The sequence below is a fragment of the Equus quagga genome, chromosome 13 (assembly GCF_021613505.1).
Source record: "Equus quagga isolate Etosha38 chromosome 13, UCLA_HA_Equagga_1.0, whole genome shotgun sequence".
Lineage (NCBI taxonomy): Eukaryota > Metazoa > Chordata > Mammalia > Perissodactyla > Equidae > Equus > Equus quagga.
In genome coordinates, this window is record NC_060279.1 from 96320440 (window position 1) to 96342955 (window position 22516).

At 46.9% G+C, this 22516-nt stretch overlaps 1 protein-coding gene across 6 annotated transcripts in view; it reads right to left on the bottom strand.

Moving 5' to 3' along the window:
• LOC124249743 (heterogeneous nuclear ribonucleoprotein U-like protein 1) overlaps positions 1 to 22516 on the bottom strand; it is a 35366-nt gene that overhangs the window by 4158 nt on the left and 8692 nt on the right. For all 6 annotated transcript variants that reach the window (XM_046681025.1, XM_046681024.1, XM_046681021.1 and 3 more), the window contains exons 4-12: positions 21161 to 21234; positions 19281 to 19420; positions 17510 to 17609; positions 15645 to 15757; positions 10938 to 11204; positions 9525 to 9647; positions 9298 to 9426; positions 1217 to 1385; positions 340 to 624 (exon numbers count right to left, since the gene is read on the bottom strand). In XM_046681025.1, coding sequence (XP_046536981.1) covers positions 340 to 624; positions 1217 to 1385; positions 9298 to 9426; positions 9525 to 9647; positions 10938 to 11204; positions 15645 to 15757; positions 17510 to 17609; positions 19281 to 19420; positions 21161 to 21234 — 1400 coding nt within the window. The remainder of the gene's footprint in view (positions 1 to 339; positions 625 to 1216; positions 1386 to 9297; positions 9427 to 9524; positions 9648 to 10937; positions 11205 to 15644; positions 15758 to 17509; positions 17610 to 19280; positions 19421 to 21160; positions 21235 to 22516) is intronic.

Sequence of the window (22516 nt, forward strand, 5' to 3'; positions counted from 1 at the left end):
TCTTGCACCAGGTCCTGAGCTGGGATCCAGGACTTGCAGTAAGCTTGGTCTGGCCTCTCTTCTCAAGGAGCACAAGGTAAGATGTAGGTGAAGATTCACAAAAATGACAGCAACGTGACATACAAATGGGCAAGGGCTTGAGGAACAATGCCCAGGGGAAGCAGGACAGTGGCAGAGTTTCCCTGAGGTCCCAGAATCTGACTCATCTTGGTTCTCTATCAGAGTTCAACTGACTGCTGATGCCAGGGAGACTTCATCTGCTACCTGAATAAGGAGTCACAAAGCAGAACCCTGACCTGGAAACCAAAAGTAGGGAGAGCTCTGTGTGAGATGTCTCACCTCCTCGGTAGTTGCCTCCTCCACCGCTGCCTCCCCCTCGGTTCTGGAAGCCTCCTCGGTTGCCCCCGGGGGGGCCCCGGTTGTCATAGCGCTGGAAACCACCGCCACCCCCACGGCCCCGGAAGCCACCGCCGCCTCGGTTGTCAAAGCGCTTTTCAGGGGGTGGTCCAGCTTTGCGGCCTTCCTCGTTGTATTGCCTCACCAGCTTGTCTGCTTCCTCCCGTTGTAGCTCAATGAACAGCACCTCGTCCAGGAAGTCCCCAACGTCTGGTAATGTGAAGTTGGCTAGGAAGAAGGGAGGGCCCCAGAGGGAGGAAAGAGAGGGGGTCAGTACCTTCAAGACACTGGCCTGCTAGAAGGGAGAGGCAAAATGGTCCGGAGTAGTGAGTGACAGAGGTGAGACAGGGGCCCAACCTTGGCCTTTCTGATAAAGACCCTCTCCTCCCTTTTTTGAAGAGCTGGCTAAGTCCCACCAAAACAGTGTGTATAAACACTTCCTCCAGCCTCACCCCAGGGAGCAGGCCAGGCAGGTAGAATCACCACCCCTATTTTTAGAGCAGTCAACTGAGGCTTGCTCGTCAGCCCACCCAGTGGGTGCCAGAGGCAGATGACCACGCAGGTCTCTCAGCGTTTGCTCCCACACACCCTCTCCCTCATCCTGCCCTAGCCCCATCCAGTCTGAAAAGTCTGCCCCAGAGAGACATGGGCAGCTTTTCCAGTGACAGTTGAACTAGACAGAGAAGGGACAAAGCAGAAGCAAAGAACAAACGAGATCAAAAAGAATAATCAAGGAGTTGGGGAGAGAAAAATCATGTAAGGGGCTTTTTCTCTGAAGGACCCTGTTGTGATGTCCCTCGGGGAACAGCTCATCTCCTACCTTTCATTTCTAAGACCGCGTGATCTGGGACATCCTTCCCTTCCTCGTCGGTTCGCTTTATTGTTCGGTCTTTTAGGTCCTCATCAGTGGGACAAATTACAATAGCTTTGCGCTGGAAGCCTTCAAATGGTCTCATTTTTCGTCTCTGGGCTGACCCATAAACATTTGTCTAGGGGTAGGTAACAGAAGAGGCAACAGACAGTCCGTTATGAGTTGGTTTTTTCCTCTGTGGGGTATTATGTAGGCCAGGGACTGAGAAAGGATACTAGTTCTCCTAAGCAGAGAAACTCAGGAAATCGCTCTTCTTCACTTTTAAGAGTCTTGAGTCCACTGTCAGAAAATGAACTGAGCTGGGAAAGTGGCTGATGATAGTCACAGGACAAGAGATTCCTGATGGCTGGGCTTTGCTTTTTGATCCTATTCGTTCCTGGTACTACACCTTACAAGCTGCCCCCATTCTAGAAGTAATACGCGCTCATGGTAAAAAATTCAGAGTACGAGCTTGGAAGTTTAGCGTAAGAATCCCTTCATCTACCTACTGCCAGTCCGACTTCTCAGAGATGACCTATTTTGAATTTCTTATCTAAAAATATGTGTGTGATTTTTAACATGAATGGAATCATACTATGCACACTCTTCTGAAGTCTTTTTTCACTTAATGTTTCTCTAACATTTTTCTGTGCCAGTGTTCTCTTTTAATGGCTGCATAACATTTATAGAATGGATGCCATAATTAACCAGCCTCTTATCACAGTTGTGTAGATTGTTTTCATAAACACTGGGGTTCTTTCATTCCCTCAGTCCTCTCAAACATCAGCCTCACACAAGCTTCCAACCCAGGAGCCTGACAAAGCAATAGCCTGGGTGTTCCCAAGTGCAGCTCTGCTACTAATGTTCCCTTCTCTTGCTCTAGGTGTTGGGCAGCTGTGTCCTGGCCTGCTGCTGTTACGGAATAGTGCTCTAGGAGTCATCTGATGGAGAGCAGTACTGACAACAGCTTCCATTTATTGAATACCTCCTATATGCCAGGCCCTTTGGGACTGGGGTCCAGATTTGTTGGACCCCAGGGCTCCATGGACTCAGCCTGTGCACCTGAATCACCTGGATACTACTGAAAAAGACAGCAGCCCAAAGCCCACTTGAGATTTCTCAAACCCCAATCTCTGGAGGTAGGACCCAGGCACCTATATGGATAATCACCCTATCCAAACTCACATTCAACAGAACTGGAGTGATGAGGAATACCTGCATTTAAATATTTTTAGTGGCTCTGACAGGGACTGAGGGGAGAAGCCGCAGAAAGGAAGAATAGTCTGTACAGGGGTGCGCACAAATAGACAAAAAAGTGGTATATTTTGAAGACACAGACTGGCAGGGTGGCAAAAGCCCAAGATCAAGTCCCGGTATGGCCACTAATTCACTTGGCCAATCCCTATAGTTGCTTCATCTGTAAAATGGGGATGAAAAGCCTCCCTTCTGGGGCTGGTGATGACTGAGCGGAAGAGGACCACAAAACAACTGACCAAACGTGAGGAATTCCTTGAGTGGGGGCTATGTGGCAGCCTCTAGAGCAGGAGCCACCCTGACTGAGGCAGGCAGTGTGAAGGAGGATGGCTTGGCAAACCTTGGCTCTAACCTGATTTGGCCACGTCACACCCATGTGGCCCTGGGTGAGTGACTTCCACTCAGAGCCTCAGCCTACTCATCTGTAAAGTCCACTTACTGCATATTTACTGAGTCTCAAGCCTTCAAACGGGAAAACAGTAGGAATGCCATATGGTCGTTATTAAGACTGAAGGAATTCATGTGAGTAAAAGCCCCTGGTTAGCCCAGGGCCAGGCTCACAGCCAACAGTCAACAAATGGGAGCCACTGTTGATACTGTCGTCACTGGGTGGGGTGCCATGGATATTCTTACTGTAATGTTGACTTGAAGCAACCCAGACCAAGGGAAGGTCAAACTACACCGACTACCCAGCAGAAAGGCAGGGACAGTGAGACAGGGTGGAGAGAACACAGGCTTTGGGGAAGAAGCTCAGGGTTGAAATCCCAGCTGTGCCCTCTACTATTTGTGAGGCTGTAGACAAGTCACTTAATTAGTCTGAGTCTCAAATTTCTTCATCTGAAAGACAGGGATCACACTGCCCTCCTCCTGGCTCTGGCGAGGATTTGCAGATGTGAAAATGTCTGGCATGTAACAGGGGAAGAAGTCAACACCCACGGAGTGGATCTGAAAATGTGGCCAAGAGGACTGACACCGTCCCAGGAGAGGCTTCCCAATGGAAAGGACCAAGGAAAGTTAAGTTTTAGGAAAATATGAGGCATAAGAAATCCTCTTCCAAGACACAAGGGACAGGAAGCTGGGTTGTGGCTGCAGCTGTTCTCTAAACCAACCAGACTCCCTGGCCCTGACACGCATACCAGGCCAAGAAGTTTGTCCCTGTTCCCTAGGGAAAGTGTCCCAACCTTCACCGAGGAGGAGGAAGAGGGTGTGTACGGTAGGAATATACAGGCTGTGATCTGGGCCTTGAGCACTGGCCCAAGAAGAGGTCTTGGACCACAAATGGTTTTTAAAAAGCATATCAGGTTACAGAAGAAAAGTCAAGTCCTTCTCCCCACTGCTCTTTCTAGACTCCATTCCTAAAAGTAAAGCAGAAGGTAGCATCTGGTCACAGGAAGATAGAATTTGGCTTCCTCCAGTTAAATAATGAGGTTTTCTCCTGGCACAAAAGCCAGAGTAGGTGTGTGCCAGGGTAAATGTGGCCCCAGACCATTCTGTGGACAACCCAGCCCATTGTTTAACCATAAGAAGTGATCCTGGGGGCTGGCCCCGTGGCCTAGTGGTTAGTTTGATACTCTCTGCTTCAGCAGCCCAGGTTCGGTTCCTGGACGTGGACCTACACCAGTCTTCTGTGGCCATGCTGTGGCAGAGACCCACATAAAAAATAGAGGCAGACTGGGACAGATGTTAGCTCAGAAAGAATCTTCCTCAGCGAAAAAAAAAAAAAAAAAAAAAAGCAGCAGCAAAAAAGAAAAAAAAGGAAAGAAAAAGAAGTGATCCCATTTTGACTCCTTTGAACCCTGAGGACATGGGTAAACACCCCCTGAAGGTTTTCTATGGAGCACACCTACCCTGTCACTATCCAATGAGGGGACAGAGATGGGAAGCAACACTGCCAAGAGGGCTGGTCCCTGGAGCTGCACAGGATGGGATGAGTGGAGGTGGAGAAGACTAGACTCATAAATAGCAAGCCTCTGTCCTGGGAAGTGGCTAGACTCTGAGGGATGGCCCCTCAGGCACTTTGGAAAACTGAGGTGCTGAGAACCTTCCTGGCGATGGTTTTCAAGACTGCACCTCCCTCCCCTTACTCCTCGGCTTGGGGAAGGGAAGAAGAGCATATAAACCGTGCCAGCAGAAATGCAAATACTTGGCTTTCCTGGAGGAAAGGGAGTTAACTGCTGGTGGCTGTTGCCACAGCAAACACAGTGAGGTCAGAGCCTGTGCACCGGCCCAGCACTGCTGCGGTCACTGGGGGCTGCTTGCAGCTGTTGCTAGGAGACCAGCACAACAGCTAGATCAGCTTTTCCAGCTGTGTGGGCTCCCTCTGCCTAGCTCCTGCTTCTCCCAGTCCCACCCTGCTTGAAGATGCTGACTCTAAGAAGGTCTGGGGCTGTCTGTGTTCCCTGGCCCTGGCTACTCCCAATCTCCAGTGATGTGGGCCGAAGGACAGGAGTTGCATTTCTGAGAAGCTGTGTGGGTAGGTTTGGTGTATGACAGTCTGGGAGAGTGACAGAGGAAGACAGCAGGCTGCTCACAGCCTGAGTTCTATGAGAGTCCTACTGTCCCCTATCCACTCTCTCTTGTGCCCCATCCACAGCTCAACAGGGTCAGGCTGGCATCAGGAAAAATATGGCTGGATCTCAGAGGAGAAAACTTAAAGCTGGTGATGAAAGAGTTCACTCTGGGCACAGAGTGCGGTAAACCCAGTGGAAGGAAGCACACATGTAGGGAAAGAATTGGCCAGAGTGTCAACAATGGATGGGAAGAGGCGATGGGGAAGGTGGAGGAAAGAAACATCCTCTTCAACGCTTGCCAACAAGAAGTGGTTTACTCTAGGCCTGTACCCTAGCCCTGGGTTTCTGTTTCAGGCAAAGGCGTGGCATCTGTCAATAGAGATGCAAAACAGGATGAGAAGCACTCATTCTGACAGCTGAGGCGAGGTTGGTGATGTCATCAAATCCAGCCCTGCCTATGATCACTGTCTGGCCAGGCTCTGGGCTGCTGAGCCCTAAGGGAACTCCTAGCTGGCAGTCCTCAACTCTCAGGATGGTTTGGGGTCCTCACACACAGCCCTGCAGGTCTTCTCAGAGGCCTCCAGGAGGGCAACTTTGCCAGCTCCTGCCCTGCACCCAGTCTTGAGGCTCCTTGATAGGCCAGGGACGGGCCAGGCAGCATCTCATCCTGGAGGCTCTCCACTGACAACAGAAGACTGACCCCAAAGAGCCACTTAAAGCACTCTACTTTCCTTTTCTCCTTTCTCTTCAACTTTTTACTAGCCAGGCAAATTTAGCCATATCTTTCTCTGTTGAAAACACAACCATGGCTCCCCACTGCCCCCAGGACAAGCCTCAACTCTTTATCATCTTCCATGTCCTGGCCCAGGCACCTCACCTCCAGAAAGCTTTCCCAGTTTCCCACAATGGTCCCAATCATTACAGGCTGTGGCCATCTGGGAAGTCACAGATCTGTTCTACCAGTAAATCAACTGCGTAACTTCAGACAGATTCATTTTCTCTATGTGGCCTCAGTTTTCTCTCTGGTCCATCTCCTTTCTTTTTCTCCTCGGATGTTCCACAGCTGTAACACCCACATGATCTGAGGAGGATACTCAGGTCATCATGGATCATAGGTCAAAGCCCCAACACACCTGAGAGCTTGTGCCTAATACACATCCTGGGGTAGGGATTGGGGTTCTGGCTGGATGAAGGCAGAATCCTGGCACAAGTGGCCTCGCCTGGCTTCTGCAGGCATGTTCTCCTTCCTTCTCAAGGATGGGCATTTCTGAGGTCAACCTATGTAACAGGAGACCCAGAAGAGCCAAATGTGGGGAGGTCTGACCATTTGGGAAAAACCAAAGAAAGGAAAAGACAACCCTGGGCCGAGATTCAGGGACTGCAGGGACTTTGCCTGTGGTAGTGGTCTCCGCTCTGAAGTTCCATCTGGCTTAGGAGACAGCTGTGCATCCCTCACTGCCAAAGCTGTTGAGGTAGGAAGTGCCAGGATCTGGGCAAGGGCCTGCTTTGAATCTTCTACACACACACACACACACACACACACACTCCGACCCACTCTTGGGGTTTAAGCCAAATGCTGGCTTTAGACCTATTCCCAGACCTGAGTAACCTATAGCTTCAGGCCCTATGTCGATCTCCCAATCTATGGTTAGCCTCTCCCACCTTCAGAGTTTCGGTTCTTTTGTTTCATTGTTGGCCTGGATCACCTGGCCTGATCTGCATGTCCCTCCACCAGGAGGCCGGCAGCCCTGAAGACCCAAAGTACAATTAGTACAGTTCTGGACCCTGTCCCTGAACAAGCCAGCACAAGCTGAGGAGGCCAACAGTGAGTCTTTACAGTGCTCAGCTGTTCTGTGCCTGGCTGAGGTGTAGGGGCCTGATCTCCAGAGAAAGCCCACTGTGAAATGTTGGACAGATGTTAAGATGATATGCCCCTAGGACTATAATCCTTCTCCACTGGGCCACATATTTGAAATGGGTTTCACAGTTGATTTAACCAGCAAAGTGAGAAAAAGACAGACGGAATAATTCGCTGGGGTAACCACAAAGGAATCCTTCAGGTATTAATACACCACCACTGCTCTATGAGTCCCACTGGGGCCAAGGGGGACTACAATTCCAAAATGCCCTGACGAGAATGGGGCAGGGGCCAGCCTGGTGGTGTAGCAGTTAAGTTCGTGTGCTCTGCTTTGGTGGCCTGGGGTTCACTGGTTTGGTCCAAGGCGCAGACCTACACACCACTTATCAAGCCATGCTGTGGCAGGCGTCCTACATATAAAATGGAGGAAGATGGGCATAGATGTTAGCTCAGGGTCAATCTTCCTCAGCAAAAGGAGGAGGATTGGCGATGGATTTTAGCTCAGGGCTAATCTTCCTCAAAAAAGAAAAAAAAGAAGAAGAATGGGGCAAAGTGAAGCCAGGGTTAAGAAACAAAGTCTTCAAAGGGGGAGAAGGCTGGCTGTACACATTATTGATGGGGAGTAACCCTGGGTGGTTCTTGGACTATCTTGTGCTCAACTGTTTTTTTTTCCTAGAAATAAATTTATTCTAAACATTAGCCCAATTAGTTGTTTTTATCAAAATTTAGTATTATGGGATCATGTCCTGTCTTCTTCACAAATGTGAGTCATCAGGGCTCAATCCCATGGTTTGACAGCAATCCCAATCAGCACTGGTCACTGGATTAAAGTGTACACCTTTTCATGTCCACCTTCCAGAAAAGCAGAACCTTGAGAAAATCCCACATCTCCACCATCACAGAAGAGTACCAAGGTATAGCACAGCCTTGGCAAATTTTCTATTTTTCTAGCATGGCCATTTCATTAACAAACGGCAGATTTCTACTCCCAACACTGAATTGCTTGGCAAGATCATTTAAATTAATCTATCATGAAGAACAATCACCAGTCAACAGCCTTTTTTCTTTTTGTCTTTAAGAATTAAGTTCTTACTATGTGTTCCTTTCAAATGTTGAATATGAGCATCATTTCTTCAACTGTAAACACTACATTACCAGTTTATTATAAAAGGATATAACTTAGGAACAGCCAGATGGAAGAGATGCCTAGGGCAAAGTATGTGGGAAGGGGCATGGAGCTTCCGTGCTCTCTGAGCACGCCACTCTCCCAACATCTCCACATGTTCACCAACCCTGGAAGCTCCTACTCAGTTGTTTTTGTATAAGATGCTCACGGCTATGAAAAGGCAACTTGGTCCCCTGGAGTTTCCAACCACATTTCTGATGAGCCAACCACTATCACCAGCTCCACCCTTATCAGGAGTCCTTTGAACTCATGGTAACTAAGTACCCAGGGCCATACTTATGGAAGGCACTCCAGTATGGCTGACAGGTGTGTGTGTGTGTGTCTGTGTGCACACTACTCAGTTTACATATTTGCACACTCAAGTTTTAAGAAAGCAGAAAGGCAAGGCTGAGGGCAATAGAGGCTTGTTCACAGTCTCCCAACAAATATGTGATCTGCTACTTGAGAAAGCCTTCAGGACAAATGTCAAGAGTGACGCATCACAGGCGGTAAACATGAGGAACTCATTACTCTGAGACAGAGATCCTTAACCATGTAGGGGTCACTCATACTCTTGAGAATGCTGAAAGCCATGGGCGATCTTCCTATCCTAACTCAAAACTGTCTAGTTCTTAAAAAAAAGACATCTGCACCAGCACACAAAATTCTGTGTTTAATTTCAAAGGTTCCCAGATCACCGTAACCCTACTCTTAATTGAAATGCAGGTAGAAAATATGTGACTTAGGGATGGACCTGACAATCATAAAAACACGCCAAGAGAATCTGGAACATACCTATTCTGTAGAGTAATTAACAACAATCTCCAGCTACTTTGTGCCAGGCCCTGTGTAAGGTATGTGGGCCCCATTATGATCTCCATTTTCTAGACCAGGAGACTGAGACTGAGAGGAGGTCAGCTGCCCAGGCACACACAGCTAGGAAGTGACAGAGCTGAAATTCAAGCCCAGGTCTGTGGGCTCAGAAATCCACACTCTTTCCATTTCACTAAATAGCTCTCACCTGATGATGTTCTTCTGGGCTGCTAAGAGCCTACACTAGGCCTGAATTCATGGCCCGAGACCCCACCCACAGCCTGGGCTCAGAGAACTGTGCTAAGAGCCTGGGGCTTCACCATGACGTGTGGCTGACCCCATGACCAGTCCAAAAGCATTATGGGGAAAAAATACAAGGACTAGAGAGGAATTTACAGGCACCCAATAGGCCCCTTCCCTCTCCTGGGGCACGATGGTCACCAGCAAGTACCTGATCTAGGATGTAGTTGCGTTTCTTGCGGGCGGCGATCTGGATGAGACGGTTGAGGCACTGGGTGGCCTGCTGGATCAGGACGTCCCAGCGGCCGGCATAGTTCCGCTGCCGGCGTAGGCCCATCACCTGTGGGCAGGGGGTGGTGAAGGGTGGGTGGTCCTGGTTGCAGGGCAGCCCTTAGTGGGGTGGGAGGTAGATAAGGAGAGACTAGGGGCTGTCTTTACCCGCATCTTATCCATGATGGCATTGGTACCCAAGATGTTGTACTTCTTGGAGGGGTTGGAGGCTGCATGTTTGATGGCCCACGTGGTTTTACCGGCAGCGGGCAGGCCAACCATCATCAGAATCTACAAAAACAGGATGGGGAGGAACACTGTGAAGCAGCAGCAGTGTGTAGCGTGGCAGCCTAGCACCACCCTGAGTCGCTGGTAACCATGAGGGTGACTGTAAACCTTGTGGCTGCCTCTGGGAAATGCAAGCAATAATACCATCTACCTCTCAGCGCTGCTGTTAGGATTCAAAGAGATGAGGCTTGTCAGACTCTCAGCAGAGAGTCTGGCACGGAGTGAGCACAAAATCAAGCACTGTTATCCTGAGAATTTACATTTTTGTTCAGGCAGGATTAAGTGGCCTCTGACAGGGAAAGGTCCAGGGAGGGCCGAGTACTAGCACTGGCCCACAAAGCTGGCATGAGACGTGGTACAACTTTCCCGGAGCACAGGCTGTATGGGCACAGACTGTACGCACAAGGACAAGCATCGTATCTAATCAATACATTTAGAATTTGGCAAACACTAGATGCAATCTAAATGCCCAAGAAAAGGGAAATGGTTAGCTTGTGAGGCCATTATGTGAGCTTGTGAGTTTAAAAAGAGGTATTCATGTGGTGAGATACAGCTCATAAAATAATGTTAAGTGAAAAGGGCAGGATATCAAAATGCTTATACCATAAGATTTCGATCATAAATGTGTGTATAAAACATGCAGCTAGCATAGCAAAAAGAATAGAATAAACTTCAAAACTTTAAAAGTAACTTATTTGCAGATGGCAGAATCATGGGAAACTAATTTTCTTTGTATTTCCTAATTTTCTAGAATAAACATAAAATCATTTATATATCAGAAAAAACATTATTATGAGAACAAAGATCACCAGCATAGCTTCTGCAGAGCAATCAGCCCCAAGGCCAGTTGTCATTTTTGTTCTTAGACAGTCTTGGGTGGGACTGTGGAATTGCACGATCTCCTTCAGGAACACATTCACCAGGAAGTACCTTCATATCCTTTCTGCTGGGAAGAAAGCCTCCTTTTCCAAGATTCAGACCTCACTGAAGCAGTAGTGTGGAAGGAGCAGTGTGGCAATTTCCTTTTGGAACCTTTCCAAGAGTTAGCACTCTTACCTTAGCCCCTCCGTCTCCAGCCTAAGCCATACCCACAATCCTTGCCTCACTCTCACAGCAGCTTTCAACTCTGAGTCAAGCCCTGAGGAGCTGGGAGAAGAGGTCCCTTGCCCCAAGGTTCTGCGGCAAGGTTGTACTGCTTTCACCACATCCAGCCGCCAAGAGCCTCCCCTCTGCCTTGGCAGCAATGTGGCTCTGGAGAGGCAGCCACCTATTCAGTCTTCCAGGCCCACTCACCTCACACTCTGCCTTGCTCTTTGGTCCAACAGTGCCCCGGATCCGCTCACTCAGGGGAAGGTGCTGGATGAAGGTGAAGCCTGGGAGGACAGAACAGTAGGGCTCCGCCCTCTGCCCAAAGTTAAACTCCACTGCACAATTCTTCACCAGGACATGAGGGTAGAGGGCCTGACCCCCCAAGGCTTCCTTCTGGATTCGGAAGGCAATGCCCATCCACTTCCCATTCTTGGTGAAGGAAAGTTCCACATCGTTTCCACATTCAAAGTCCTAGGAGAAAAAGCCACAGGAAGATAATTGCCAACGCTCAGCTTAAGGCACTGGCAGCCCCAAGCTGGAGAGGGCAGATGCAGGGAGTGGAAACAGAGCCAGCTTCCCAGACTGAAGTGCATCCCTCCCAACATACAGACATGACAGGCAGTACCAGGGAACAGCTCAGAAAATGTTGAGCCCAAAGCCCTCCTTGCCTAAGACCCAAAAGCTGGTGGGTGTGAAGCACGTAATTTTAGGAAGCTCCAAAGCATTTGAGCCTTGTGCCCAGCCTGAGATGAAAATGAAGGAAAAGGCGATCTTGTCTGTCTTCAACCCCAGCAAGGGCAGGCTGTTGATGATAACAGATGGAAAGACAGCCACGGCAGGGCCTTTTAAGTCAAGACCAGCTCTACAAAGGCATTCACTTGTTTGTTCAACACATGTTCCCCAAGTTCCTGCTCTTCCTCGCGCACACGTCTACGGTGATCTGGGCCCGACAGAGCTCAGGGCCTAGTGGGGAATCAGATAAGGACACTATTATAATTCAGTAATAGCACCTATACAGGAGCAAGATTCTCTGAGGAGGGGATCCGTAAGCCAAGCCTTGAACAATAAATGGAAATGAGCCAGCTTTGGGGTAGGAGGAGAGAATCCTAAAGAGAAGTGTCGTCTGTGTACAAATCTGGCAGTGAGAAAACACAGGGTCAGAGTGGTTGAAGCAAAAAGGATGAAGGTAAGTAATTTCAGGTACAGGCCAGGGAGGGACCATATTAACTCATTCAACAACTATTTACTGAGTTCCTGCTGAGCAGGTGAAGTTTGTGGTTAAGCTCCTATTTTGGAAGGTGGACTGCTTCAGCTCTACCATTTACCAACTGTGAGGCCCAGTTATTTCATCTACAGTTTCCTTATCAAGAAAGGGGCACCATGATAAGATTCTATACTGCATAAGGTCATTCTGAGGATTAAGTGGGTTAGTGTGTTACTACACAGTGAGAACACCATGAATGGGAGCTATCATCCCAAGATGCCAGGCACTGTGCTGGGCTGAAGCAATGGGGAGGAGACATAGTCCCTGCCCTCAGCATGAGATAGGCTCTCTGTCAATTCCAGACTCTGAACTTCGTGCTGACGAAGCCAGCTGACAAGCTCCTGACTTGTTTCGAATAGAGGAGAGACCTGGTCAAAACTGTGTTTCAGAAAGATCACTTTGGCTGCAGGGTAAAGGTTTATAGGAGACTCAAAACTTGGGATCAGATCTCAGATTGAAACTAAGTACAAGGTCAAGTTCCTGACAAAAAAGTCTAAGATGGGGTAGTCTTTCCCTCTTGAATGGGGAGACCACCTTGAGACTTGCCCTTTAAGAGCAGTGAAAGCCCTCCCCATAAGGAGCTTCCTTACGCAGGGTGCAGCTCTACACAGTCCCTTACACCTGTGCATCTCTAACGCCTACACAGGTGAAGCCCAGGTGGGGCAGACATGCAAACACTGCCAGAGCGAATCCTGCCCCAACCCCTGCATCAATGTCCCTGCCACGTCTTCTCACAGGGGCAAGAGTGGCCCAGGTCACCTTTGCTCTAACATGGAAATGAACATTGTGAGGGTTAACTTTCCCTATGGCCACCAGCTTCACTAAGGAACTTACCATACCGTATATAAACCAGCACCCTCAACTGACAAATGCACCACTAATCGGCAAGTGTAGTCATGTCACTCCTGTTAAAACAACACTATTGGGGCCAGTCCGGGGTTGAAAGACCCAAAGTCCTTAAGCCTGGCATTCAGAGTGGGCCATTTTCACAGCCTCACCTCTCACATCTTCCTGTGCTGTCTCCGAGGTTCATGCATTACACTCCCTACGGTTTGTTGACATGTGTTATATGTACTGTTCTACTTGGAAGGACCTTTTGTCCTCTTTGTTTTGTGAATGTTGAGAACTTGAGATCTGACACAAATGTCCTCCCCCGGGCTTCCTGAGGTCCCTGATTTTCACACCTCCTCCAATCCCTCACCTGAGCCTTTTAAACAGTTATGGCATCCTTTGGACAAAGGATTGCAGACGGAATCTTAAAAACAGAAGTAGAGAATATCTGGTTCAAGCAAGAGTCAAGGGCTGGATTTCAAAACCGCTAAACACGCACAGAACCTGATGCTCGGAAGGGAGTGACTTTGGGGAACACTGTCACACACTGATGCCCTGTTCAACTGCTGCAGCTTCTTCGGAATGCAGTCTTAGTAGCAGCTACCAAAATTTAAAAGTATGCCTTTGAAGCCGAAGTTATGCTTTCAGGAACAAATACAACAACTACATTCCCACAGGAATGCAAACACGTATGTGCAAATTGCTCACCCTAGCACTGCTAAGTGTGCTCCAATGGGGAAGTGGGAGACACTAAATCAGACAGGAGATCCATGTGTGGGGACACAAAAAGATCGCCAACATACTCTGGAAAGGGGAAACAGATGAGCTGTCACTGCAGCATTGACTATTCCAGCTTTCAGGTCCATCAAGAGAAGACCAGATAAATTAAACCAGGATAAATTGACGCCTGCATCAGAATACTAGGCAGTCACTAAAAAGAAAGGCAAGAACTAACCCAACGTCCACTAACAGAGGACTGACTATGGAAGTATGGTAGATCCACACAATGACTACAAACTACATCAAACAAAGAAGTCCTCTAGGTAGTAACATAAAAAGATCTCTATACAGTTAAGCAAAAAAAAGATGCAGAATAACATATATAATATGCTACCTTTTGTGTAAAAGAAGAACAATAATCATCATCTTTCTTACATTCGAATAAAGAAATCCCGAGTCCCAGTGGGTTCACATGTCAGGAGGGTATGTGTGAACAATGGGTGGAGGGAGGTCTGAAGACTTTACACTGCACACCTTTTTACATTTCTTGATATTTTCGGAGACCCTGTGAATTTATTAACTATTCAAAAATGTTTTTAATTGAGGTAGATCTGTATTATCTGTGCGGACAGGGAAAGACAGTCAAGATTTACTGCTAAATGGAAAATGCAGGGTTTAGAACAGTCTGTAGAGTATAAACACGGTTAATTTTTACTTAAGAAAACATGTTTTTTATTAAAAAGATAGTGAGGTCATGAAAGACAATGGAAGACTAAGAAACTGTTTCAGACTAAAAAGATATGACAAGAGAATGCAATACATCAGCCTGGATCAGATTCTGAACCAGAAACGAAACTGCTCTAAAGGATATTGTTGGGACAACTGACAAAATTTAAATGTGGACTGTGGAGCAGATAATAGTATTACCTCAGTGTTTAATATCATAACTGAACTGTGGTTAAGATAATAATTTTACCCTTAAGAAACACATGCTGAAGTATTAACGAATAAAGACAATGTAGGCAACACACTCTCAAACAGGTCAGACAAAAAAATCACATATATTTGAGAAAGTGGTAAAGCAAATGTGGCAAATCTTAGAACCCAGACAAGACTCTTTGAGAACTGTTAGAGCTTTATAGTTAAAAAAAAAAAAAAAAAGGGAAAAAAAGAGTACATGTATACAGATATGAGGGAGGAAGAGACAATAAGACCAAGAGAAAGCATCCACCCGGGGAGCCACTCCTTCCTGGGGCCTCATGCCCCGTTTTACAAACATCCATAACTCCTCACGATAATAATAACAGTATTAAGTAATATTTCCTGAGCACTCACTTTGTGCCAGGCATTGCTGTAGGCATTTCTAATGGATGAACTTAATGAGCCCATACGGAATTCTGAGGGAGATGCAAAGATTTTCATTTAGTGGAGAGTGAAATACAGGGTGGGTAAGGTACGGTGCCCAGGGCTGTGGGTGGAAGAGCAGGGACTGAATCTGGGGAGCCTGTCCCAGAGCCAACAGCCGTACTCCACAGCACTGTGAGTGTTGGTCACTGCTCTTGGGGACTGAAGTTTGCAGCAGTTCAGGCACCCTCCACCTCGTTCTGTTTTGCATCCACCCCTGCCCTCCATGAAGGCAGTACACTGAGGAAGTCTGGCTCTACCAATGTGAGGTGAAGGAAGGAAGTAGTTTTGGGATGAGATGATGCCAAAGTGGGGCAAGGGCCACCATCATTGCCTTTGAAAGCAGATAAGCTATTCCATAGCAAAGAAAGGTAGGAAGAAATTCCTGGGTGTGTCTAGAAAATGTCACTCTGGTATCTAGGGATGGAGGAAGGCTGTGCACACCTGATGTCCCCAAACCTCTTCAGAGTGCCATCTCACAGCTTTGCACAAAAGATCAGAGGGGGTAGAGTGGCAGCATTTTGCACAAAATGACAGCAAACATTCCAGTCTGTCAAAGAGAGACAAAAGAGACAAGAGTGGCTGGACATAGGGCAGACAATGGAGAGACTTATGAGAAAGAAGTGTCTGCAGGTCCACCTGATAGGACCAATGTTTGGTTCTGCCAACTCACACAGGGCGCCAGCACTCACCGCAAAGCAGCCAATCACATCATTCTCTGCAAACTTGTCTCCGTAGTTTTCAAACCGGCTATTGGTGGACTTCTTCCCAGTGCCTCCATAGCCATAGGAGAAAGGTTCCTCGCCTGATGGAAGAAATAGGCAAAGGCAGGTTAAACCTGTGATGGTCACAACAGCCTTTATGGCTGTCACACACTTTTAAAGAAAAAAATGATTTTCTCCACTAGCTTTACTAAACAGATACTTTTTGCGGGGAAAGGTGAGGAAGAAGCCCTTCATTACGCAGAACTCCTGAGGGCTTGATGGGTTTAGGTGTTAAGTCTGGGAGTAGGAGGTGAACTGAACTGCTCTGCACAGAAAGGGAGACTTTGGAAAGAAAGGGAGGAAGGGAAGAGAGGAACTGGGATGGAGGAGGGCTATCTGCTGAGATGCAACCCTTTCTCGTAACAACATTCAGTCAATTCTACTAACGGCATCAACTTTTGGAGCCAGTGGGTCTTTGGCAGAAATCAGTAAAGGGGCTAGGTTTTGCTTCTGGAGAACATGAGGTCTAACCCCTAGGAAAGGTACTAGATTTCCTCAGGCTACAGAACTGGTGGCTGAAGTGATCTGACTAAGATCCCAAGAGCCCTGGCTGACACCTGGGTTATATAGAGATCCTTGCCAGGAACCCAAGGAGCATCCTGCCAGAAGAGCTAGAGCCAACAAGCTTGAATTCCAGGCCCAGTTCTTGTATGAACAACCTGTGTGACCTTGGACATCTGATTGACCCTTCTGGGCTTTGTATCTTCATCTGTATCAACTACCCACCACTTACATCTCAAAACTGAGACAACAATATAACGAGATGACATATGAGTCTTACATAAAAAGTGCTAATACATATCAAAATGAAAACTGCATACTCCTTTTGACGTAGCATTTCTACTTTTACGGACCAGTCTTAAGTGAACAGTCAGACCAATTACACACAAGGATAGCTCAAGTGTCTAGCAGCAAAAACTTGCAATTAACTTAAATGGTCTACGAAACATTTATAAATAAGTGACACAACTACAAAATGGAAGACTATGCGGTAGTCAAAAGCTGTATTTATTTACAAAAATATGCCCACCATATATTAAGTAGGAAAAAGAAAGAAGGCTACAAAATAGTCTGCAGAGTGTGACCCAGTTTGAGATACACAAAGAAAACAATCATCCAGAAGAACAGGTGAAAATGTTAACACTGGGTTGTTATTTTGCAGGTTTAGGGAGGATTTCCACTTTTCCCCCTCTCTGTATAGGTTGACTTTTACAAGGAGTACAGAGTGTTTCCATCATCAGAATGTTTATATGACCAAGGCAGAAGGTCTCAGCACTGGTCATCAAAATCAGTCACTTGGTTCTGACTCCACTGAGGCATGGGGTCCTGTGAAAATTCAGAACCTCTCAATGGGTAGCCCCTGCCTCTCTCTGCCAACCAGCCCTGGCTCCACTGGTCTCTGCTTCCCCTTTTACTCTGGGTCAGGCTCTAGACAGAAAATCCCAGACAGAACTTAATCGGGCTTGAGGAACTTATTTTCAGAATGGTTTGAGGACAGTAGACAATTGATCTTGTTTTTAAGAAACGGAACAGTTTTCTAAAGAGAACTTTGGACCCTCTCCTAAAAGATGAAGGATAAATTTTTCATAGAAAAGTTATGTGATTGTGGTCCTTCACGCTGAATCTTTAGGTCTGAAGATGGGCAGTGGCATATACCTGATCCTTGTGTCTGTTCCATCCCAGGCTAGTTCTGTTCCAAGTGCAACGCTGGGAAGAGAATCTTAGAAAGCTTGAGAATCCAGGGATAGAGGCAATCACCTATTCTCTAGACTGCTTGGCTGACCTCCGCTTACCTAGCTGAGTGCTGCAGGAGTCCAGGGACCAGCCAATACGGACAACGTGCGGGTCAGGCTCCGTGGATGGAAGGTGCTTCACGGAGATTTCCTCATTGATCTGGGGATGGAGAACAAGAAGGCTCAGAATAGATTCTCTGGAGGCTGGTGGGTTATGAGGCAATACAGTAGGGAAGCACATAGGCATTAAAAAACAGCAATGGCTTTTGTTGCTGGGAAAAAGACATTTAAGCTGGTCTGAAGGGCCTGTTGCACTGAAACCAGGATGTCTGAAGGGCTCAGAAGAGTGTAGGGGTACAGAGATAGGCATCTCAAAATATAGTTATTTTTTAGTTTTAACACTTGCTGCAGGGGAAACAAGGACTCTCATGAAATTTGGTGTAGAAGGATAAACGGGCACAAAGTTTTTGGAGGACAATTTAGCAGTCTCCGTAAAAACTGCAAATGCACATGCTCTATAACCCAGCAAGTCAACTTTCAGTTTACCCAACAGATACACTCATATCTGTGTCTGTGTAAACATACACACACATACACACAACAACATTCAGTGTGGCATTGTTTATATTAAAACAAAAAAGTAGAAAAAGCCATCAATAAGGCACTGTCACATTATGGCACACCCACACCACAAAATATGATGCAGCAGTTAAAAAGAATGAGACAGGGCTAATGTACTGGTATGGAAAAATGTCGAAGTATTAAGTAAAAGAAGCAGAAAGAATAAAAGTGCCTTCTGACTCAACCTTTAATTGAATTAGAGGTTAGACTGCCTAGTAATCCTATCTATCAATATTAGTTCGTGGTTTTTGGAAAGTTACCCTATTTCACTGACTTTCAGATGCCTATTTTCACATTTTAACATGTCCAAAGGCAGGATATATCTTACAATTACTGTGATAAGAAAGCACTCTGTCATTTTAATTGGCAACGTTTCTCTATGAGTAGCACACAAAACAATGCACAGCTTAGAATCAACAATGTCCTAGCCAGTCAAATATGATAACCTTCAGCCTCGCTTCCACCTCCAAAAAATGGGGATAACAGTACCTGTTTCATGGTGGTACTGTGAAGATTAATGGAGACACCTGTATAAAGAGCCTGGCACCATATCTAGTGCATGCAAAGTTTTCTATAAATATTAGAGATCACAAATAAGTTTGGAGATACAAAGGATACGCAATAAATTAACATATAACTTATCTCTGGAGGGCAGGATGGGGCCTGGGAGGACATGAGTATGACTTCTGCTTTTCTACTTTATAATCTCGTGTGCCACCTGAACTTTTGTTAAACATGAGCATGTGTTATTTTCATCAACATAATTTGACATGGAACTGTGGAAAGATGATGGTAGAGGATGGCCTGATGGCAGAACTTTTCTTTGCCCTGCTCTCCCCGTGGCCTTTTAACTGGGGATGACTGAGTCCATTCTTTCTAGCTCCCTTTTCTTCCAAACAACTCTTTTTCCCAGAACAAACAAGTCACCCTTGGAATGGTTGGCTGTATAATAATAATGGTTGGTCTGGAAAAGATCCTACCAAGGAAAAATCTGCTTGATGAAGTATGGATGGTTGGCCTGCTCTTCTGACACAGCATTTAGCAATAGTGTAGTTCTCTCAAGTTCATTATACTTTTTTTGCTTGGATGTAAAAATCTACGGTCAATCAAATCTCTTTTGTAATTGTGGCTCTGACTGAGGTGACTGGTGACAGGTTCTTCCAAAGGACAGGTCTGTCTTCAGTCCCTATCCCCTGTTGCTCCCATTTACCTTCATCTCGAAGCATACACGGCCCCTTCTGACCCCATAGCTGGCACGGGCTCCTGACCACAGGTATGCAAAGCCCTCAATTGTGAGTGGGTAGCCACTACTTCGGTCTCGGGCCACCTTGAAGTGAAGGTCGCAGTTATCTGTGGAGGAAAAAGCCTGAGTTAGTTGATGTTTTATTTTACTTTATTTTTTGCTGAGGAAGATTCACCCTGAGCTAACATGCATGCCGATCTTCCTCTATTTGGTATGTGGGATGCCACCACAGCATGGTTTGATGAGCAGTGTAGGTCTGCGTCCAGGATCCGAACCTGCAAACCCTGGGCTGCCAAAGCAGAGCATGCGAACTCAACTACTATGCCACAGGGCCAGACCCTGGTTGATGTTTTAAAGGTCCCAAGAGAAGGACAGGCATAGGCAAAGGTAAGTTCCCCAAGAGTGTTAACTAGGAGCACTGTGAGGGCAGGTTCGTGAGAAACCAGCCGCACTGCCTAACCATTCTCCCTTCCAGTAGAAAGGCTTTGGACTACTGCAAACTGGCCTGCAGAGGATCAAAGCAGTCATCCCACAGAGGAAGCGGGGTTCTTCACCTGGCTGGGGTCCAAGGATGGCTATCAGGGGAACCCCTGGAAATTGTACACAGTGCCTTTCTTGGGGATATATACTTGCTAGAGAGGGAGTCCATATCCTCACCAGTTTCAAGAAATTTTAGAATTCACAAAAAGGCTAATCGCCATGACCATATACTTCCACCATCTCCTCCTACTAACTGTATCAGTTTGGGAGCCAGACTCCTGCTGCGAATAGCTGCACATTTGACCCTGATGCACCCCTGCCACCCAGGTACCACTGTCCAGGTACACCACAGGCTCCCACCTCCTCCTGTGGGCTCAGGACTCTCATGCAGTAGCTCGGACTCTTCCCACTCTTCAAGGAGCCAGTCAAGCCTCCAAGAAAGTTTTTCCTGACCAACTCATCCAGTAGGCTCTCCTTTCTCTAAAGGCTGAGCACCAGTCTGTACATTTGGCAACTGATCAGACACTGCTCCATAGACCACTGCCACCCAGTACTTCCAAAAACATTTAGCTTTACTCTGGGTATATTGTTTTTGAGATCTTGTGACAGAAGGGGCTATGTACGAGATATCTTTCTCTCTTTCAAAGCATGTAGCCACTGCTCTACGTAAAGAAATACATGAATGAACTGCTGTTAACTTTCCGCTCTGTTGAATAATGGTGTTCTCAGACCTGTTGGGCTTCTGGGTGCATTCTAAAATTCAGACTCATAGGCTCCGCCACTCAGTCTTAGGGGGTCTGAGGGGAGGGATAGGATCTCTATAATCATTCCTCTGAGGGTTTAGATGTGCAGTCAAGGGGAAAGCCACTTATCCAGTGAAAAGAAAACTGAGCTGGAGGACAGAGAGCAGGGTGGGCCAGGTTAATGCCTCAGAGGACAAAGTGGCATTGGTTTCACCAGGAACACGAGTAGCTGATGGGAACTGGTCATCAAAGAGTTAAGTTTCCCTAGCAGCACTCAGGTTCCCTTCCTGATTAGATGACAACCCCCTGTGTGTACAGGGTGGTCAGGGTTTTCCAAATTGCTCTTGTATCCATTGTCTGATGAGTGTCACTGAAAGTTCTCACAGGTATTAGTGCAGGATTACTCCTCCTTGAAGAGAAGCTAAGAGAAGTAGAATGACTTGGCCAGGATCTCACAGCTAGAGCTGGGAACAGATCTTCTGTCTCCAAACCAGCAGCCTCGTTCCAGAGGCTGGACTAACACTGGCTCTGGATGGTGCTAGGCAGGCATTCTTGTGAAGGTCAAGGCATAGCTTCCCAATACTGACTGCAAGGCAGAATCAGATAGGTACTCCAAGGACTCACATGTGTCAATGGCAACCAGGGTGTCATCAAAGTCATCTTCATCCTCTTCAGCAGGAGGCTGAGGAGAGCGGCCCCTGTGTCAGAAAGAGGGGTTAAGTCATATGAGAACGGCTGGACGAGCACAGAGGAAGGGAAATGAAGATTCTGCTGGACTTTACAAGTGGCTTCCAGTCTGCCTCCTGGATTTCAATTTCTTCCCACAGAGGTTAGCAAAAGAACTCTGCAACCCTACATCCTTGCAATGAAAGCAATGTCTGTTAACTCCTAGGGTAGGGACAGGAACTAGACAGGGAATGCTCTGCTAGAGAAGGCCATCAGAATCATCTAGAAAGCTTTTTCAAAGACTCTTCTCTCACACCCCAAGATTCTGATTCACGCTCTCCCATGTTGAGCACTGCCTCCATACTGAACTCTGTTACTGATGGGAGGCTGTGGCAGACCAAACGGTATTGGGCCAGGAAGGGGAAAGTGCAAGAGCTTAGAAAAACCCCAGTAATTACAATCTGTCCATGTACCAGGCTTCCTAAAATTCCACATCTGAAATGATTTGATATGACCCATTTTTTCAGTCTCTTTCTCACTTTCAAAAGTGTCCTAAATTATGAACGAGATTCATCTTCCTACCAAAACACTAAAAAGGACTATGCTAAAATACTGTTTGTTTCCAAGGTATAGGAATAAGGGAGAGGGGTAGAACGATGGGGTCTAACGCCCAGGGTCTTGCCTCAGGCAGCCCAGATGCCTAGTCCCCCATGCACCCAGATCAGGTACCCCATGCCCACCTGGCTGCTGGCACTCCCCAAGCAGCAGGCTTCCCTCAGGTGGAGTGTCTTTCTGGCCCTGCCAGGCCATGGCTAGCACAGAGCCCATCACACGGTAAGTCTATCCTAGCGAGCTTTCTCTGCCAGCCCTGGTTAAGAGCACGTGTTCCTTCCCTGCTCTCCGCTGGCAAGTAGGTCTAGGCTTCTGCTCTATAGTAGGCAGTGGGAGAAACTGGTAAGAGGTGGGTTCCATGTCCTAATTTTAGTCACAGGCTCTATCTTACTATTGTTATTTTTTATGATTCATTCATTTTTCTCTTTTATTTATTGAGGTAACATTGGTTTATAACATTATATAAATTTCAGGTGTACATCACTATATTTCAATTTCTGTGTAGATTACATCATGTTCACTATCCAAAGACTAATTACCATCCATCAACATACACACGTATCACAGGTCCTGTCTTAAAGAGAGTCACAAGCTATTTAGAGGATGGATTCCCTAGTAAGAAATAAATGCATCAGATCACCAGTCCAGATGAGTAGAGGAGGAGTGGTCATTCCCAGTTTTGGAGATTGGAAAAGGCTTCAC